At 55.3% G+C, this 4,746-nt stretch overlaps 1 protein-coding gene across 1 annotated transcript; it reads left to right on the top strand.

The window, feature by feature from the left end:
- Positions 1 to 1,455: 1,455 nt before the first annotated feature.
- SPRG_12330 (hypothetical protein) lies at positions 1,456 to 2,884 on the top strand (the record flags this gene model as incomplete). The annotated part of the gene is made up of 2 exons (XM_012351690.1): positions 1,456 to 1,854; positions 1,904 to 2,884. The coding sequence occupies 2 exons, from the start codon at positions 1,456 to 1,458 to the stop codon at positions 2,882 to 2,884; spliced, it is 1,380 nt and encodes a 459-aa protein (XP_012207080.1).
- Between the last annotated feature and the right edge of the window lie 1,862 nt (positions 2,885 to 4,746).

The raw sequence follows: 4,746 nt of genomic DNA on the forward strand, positions 1-4,746 counted from the left end.
GTTGCGGCCGTTGTATCGGCAGTTACAGAGCTATGGCCTGCCGCAGCTCCGCGGCAAGCGGCCGACGATGCGCGTGCGAGTGAGCGACCTCAATGGCCGGTCGTGCTTGTCTTTCGTAGTGTGCTGTCCAAGCCACACGCGCACAGCTCGCGCGCACCTGTCGCGTGGCGGCCAAGCGAGCGCAACGAGTGGCATCCTACCAGACGAAATTTCCAGCGCCGAGCTCGGAGCTCAATGAGCTACCACGTCTCGATGACCACTACACGACTACGACTCTCGACGACAGCTTGGAGCGACACTTGCAGCGCGCGATCCCAAGACATGGCAACTCTGCGTGGCGCCACGCCACATTTGTACAATTGCTGTCACATCCCATACATTTCTGGACGTAGCAGCCATGCAATGGCGAATATAGATCGATATTAATTACTGCTAGTGATGTCTTTGACGAAGGCAGCACCATGCTTGTTGCTTGCGCGTCATCGATTTGCGCGTCATCGATTTGCGCGTCATCGATTGATCCGCATCAAAGGAGACTAGGCATTGGCTCGTCGATTTTTCGAGACCAGGCATTGGCTGATCGCCTGAAGCTGCTGCCCAAGGTGGGAGGGCATACAAATTGCAAGTGTACCTTTAAGAAATTTTTTAAAGGCACACTTGATATTTGTATCCGCGATGAAATGGAGCACTCCATGGCGATCGCGCCACTGCCAGTGGGACGCCCGCCACAACGAAGGGACATTGATCGCGCCTTTTGAGCGTCGAACTTCCCTCTTCCTTTTCCCTTCTCCTCTTCGATTTTAAAAGGCACAAAGTGTTATCTCCCCACATCCTAAAGGGTACTCGCCACGCCAGGGGAGCGAGGTACTTTTTAAGAGATATATTCACTCTCTGGGCATGTTTATTTGGAAAGGGGTTTTATAGGAAAAACGTACGTAGTTTGTCAATGCTGACGGTTAGTACTGTACTCGTGAAATGGCAATAGCCCATCGTACCGAGTGACCGACCTCATGTACCGTGCCGCTCGGGCAACTCAGATTACCTTGGACTGCAAGGTAATCTGAGTTGCACGGCTCAATCTGTCATCTGGAACCAAACCATATGTCCGTCGCGTCCTCATCACATAAGCGCGCGACTTTCTCCAAAATGACACGCCCAAGTGCATGCCAGCAGTGCGTGCGATATACGTTAATCGTATATATAGCGGTTTGCCAATCGCTGTCCAACCTTTAAACAATGGTAATTCTAGTGCTTTAGTGCAGTGCTCTGCAGGTCGTCTGCCGTACCCCTTTCACAGTGGTATTTGAAAAGCGCGCACCGCGTGGATCTGAGAACATTCTGGTAGGCGCGAGTCGCTGTGTACACTGTATTTGTTCATGTTTTAGCTGAAGCGCCTCAGCCTCTTGCGGTGAGACCCTCATCATTTTTTCTTTGGCGCTATTCACCAAAAGCCCTATGGTCCATCTATCCCGCACTCTCGCTCTTGCGGCCATCGTCGGTGTCGTCGTCGCTGATAACACCAAGATTCACCCCAAGCTTCTCCTGAAGCTCGAAACCGAGACCATCGACGGCATTACGATCGCGATCGAGTTCAAGGGTACGGCCGACGAGGTGCTCGTCAGTCCCAAGTTGGAGTCGGCGTCCATCGAGTCGCGTGCAGAGCTCGTAGAGGCTGTCAAGTCGGCGCTTGAAGACCACGCAACGTCGGTTCAAGCCAGTGCGCTAGAGCTCCTCGAGAGCTCTAAATTAGAGTCGTCGAAACCCTTGGAGCACTCGTCGTTCTGGATCAACAACGTTGTGTATGCCAAGGGCGTCACGCGCGACGTCATTCAAGCGCTCGCGAAGCTGCCCGAGGTTGCCTTCGTCCGCCCCCGAAGCCATGGGCCGCCTCATCACCTCCGAGATCTCAACGTCCGAAGTCGTTGCTGCCAACACCACGGAATGGGGCCTCAACATTATCCAGGCGCCTGAGGTGTGGGCCAAGGGCTACCGTGGACAGGGCGTCGTCGTCGGGTCCATTGACTCTGGCACCCGCGTCACCCACGAAGCGCTGAAGGGCAACTTCCGCAGCCTCAACGGCTGGTTCCAACCCGAGGGGCGATCGCCAACGCCTGTGGATCCTCATGGTCATGGCACACACACGGTCGGCACGTCTGTCGGAGCTAACGGCATTGGTGTGGCACCAGACGCCAAGTGGATCTCGTGCCAGGGATGCTTGCCTACTAATAAGTGCCCCGAGTCTGTCCTCGTCGCTTGTGCGCAGTTCATGCTCTGCCCTCACGACGCCGAAGGCAAGAACCCGCGGTGCGACCTCGCACCCCACGTCGTCAACAACAGTTGGGGCGACGATGACGAGATCCCGGACGTGCCGTACTACAAGGGCCCGATGGCTGCGTGGCGCAAGGCTGGCATCATCCCAGTCTTCGCTAACGCCAACAGCGGCCCCAAGTGCGGCACGGTGCTCAGCCCCGGCGACTACGACAACGTCATTGGCGTCGGTGCCACGACCAACAAGGACGGTCTTGCGACGTTCAGCAGCAAGGGCCCGAACAAGTTTGGCCGCATGAAGCCCGACATCTCGGCGCCCGGCCAAGGCATTCGCTCGAGCTACAAGACGAGCGATACGTCGTACTCGAGCTTGAGTGGTACGAGCATGGCGACGCCTCACGTGACGGGTGCCATCGCGCTCCTTGTGTCGGCCAAGCCCGGCATCACGTACGACGAAGTCTACTCGCTCTTGACGCAGACGGTCGAGACCAAGTCTCTCATCAACGACCCGCTCACGTGCGGTGGGCTCCCGGGCGACAAGTACCCGAACAACAACTTTGGCTACGGCCGCATGAACATCTTGCGTGCCATCGAGAAGATCAAGGCTAGCTGCTGATTTGCTATAAATCGATAATAACATGTGGTAGTTGGTTTACCGTCAATAGACTGATATCATGAGCAAACGTGTGAATCGCTTTTGAATGATGCTTAAGTAAAATGATTTCGTTTGACGAGTGTGCACCGACGTTTCCTCAATTGTACGGCTCGAGCCAGGGTATAATGTACCCCTGGTCTGTTCGTGAACGTATTACCCGTATTGGATATACTAAACTATAATAGGCGTTATCATCTTTGGGCATGGCAGGCACAATACCGGTAAACTGGCGCATCGTTTCCTCACGGTTGCTGTTGGCCGCACGACGTACCAGACGACGTACTGCCACTCTCAAACGTTACATGGGTTTACTCGATCTAATCCCAACAAATCAGATTAGGCTCGCCGTCCTACCGAGTAGCTTCGAACGCTTCCGTGGTTGTGCCAAAACTCGAAGTGCATCGCGATACGCACGGTTAATGCAACACCCGAACTCTGCGGATTCACAGCCTTGTTGCATCGTTGCTGTGATTTTAGCAAGGGTGCATTTTAGGTTCGTTTTTGTTGCTACCGTAATGCTCTGGAATTTTCCATCACAACGAGCTACTGTACGAACCGCACCAGCTTTGCAGTTGTCAGATGATGGCTTCGACACAGACGTCCACGTGAAGACACGTGTAGAAAGCCTATCGACAAGATACACTGCAGTCTAATGACCCATGCTTTGTTCAAGCGTCTTAGGTTGGAAGAAAACGCAAGAAAGCTATAGAAAGCTATTGTTCATACGGTACTCATAATGTATGCCATCCAGAGCAAGGTCTCGTGCGTAGAAATTCGACAATGTTGACATATTGTCGAACTCGATGTGGGACTCATGGATTCGAGGGCTCTGGGTACCGCCACCTGTCAATTTTCTGATGCGCAATACCTGAGAACGCAAATCGGATCTGATTTGGCTCGTATCTGAGAATGTATAAGCCTTGCTCGCGGGCATCAACTCATATTATTCAATTCGCCACAAAGAAAGCATCATGGTCTTTGTCGCTCGCGCACTCATCGCTGGTGTCATCGCTGGTGCCGTTGCCGCTGACGTTTCCAAGATCCACCCCAAGCTTCTTCAGAAGCTCGAGTCCTCCACGGTTGCTCAAAACATCATCGTCGAGTTCAAGGGCACTGCCGAAGAGGCGCTTGCCGCACCAAAGCTCGAAGCGTCGTCGTTGGCGTCGCGTGCAGAACGCGCCGAGCTCGTCCGGTCGACCCTCGTCGACCACGCCGCCTCGGCGCAAGCATCCGCCCTCAAGCTCATCCAGAGCTCCAAGCTTGAGTCGACAGCCGAGCCTACCCAGCTCTGGATCAGCAACGCGCTTTTTATCAAGAGCGCCGAAAAGGACCTTATCAATGCTCTCGCGAACCTGCCTGAGGTTGCCTTCGTCCGCCCCGAAGCCATGGGCCGCCTCATCACCTCCGAGATCTCGACGTCCGAAGTCGTTGCTGCCAACACCACGGAATGGGGCCTCAACATTATTCAGGCGCCTGAGGTGTGGGCCAAGGGCTACCGTGGACAGGGCGTCGTCGTCGGGTCCATTGACACGGGCGCTCGTGTCACCCACGAAGCGCTGAAGGGCAACTTCCGCAGCCTCAACGGCTGGTTCCAACCCGAGGGGCGATCGCCAACGCCTGTCGACAACAACGGCCACGGTACGCACACGGTCGGGACCTCGGTCGGCGGTAACGGTGTCGGCGTCGCGCCCGATGCAAAGTGGATCTCGTGCGAGGGCTGCCTTCCTAGTGGCCAGTGCCCCGAGTCTGTCCTCGTCGCTTGTGCGCAGTTCATGCTCTGCCCTCACGACGCCGAAGGCAAGAACCCGCGGTGCGACCTCGCA

Source organism: Saprolegnia parasitica, assembly GCF_000151545.1.
Source record: "Saprolegnia parasitica CBS 223.65 unplaced genomic scaffold supercont2.84, whole genome shotgun sequence".
Classification (NCBI taxonomy): domain Eukaryota; phylum Oomycota; class Saprolegniomycetes; order Saprolegniales; family Saprolegniaceae; genus Saprolegnia; species Saprolegnia parasitica.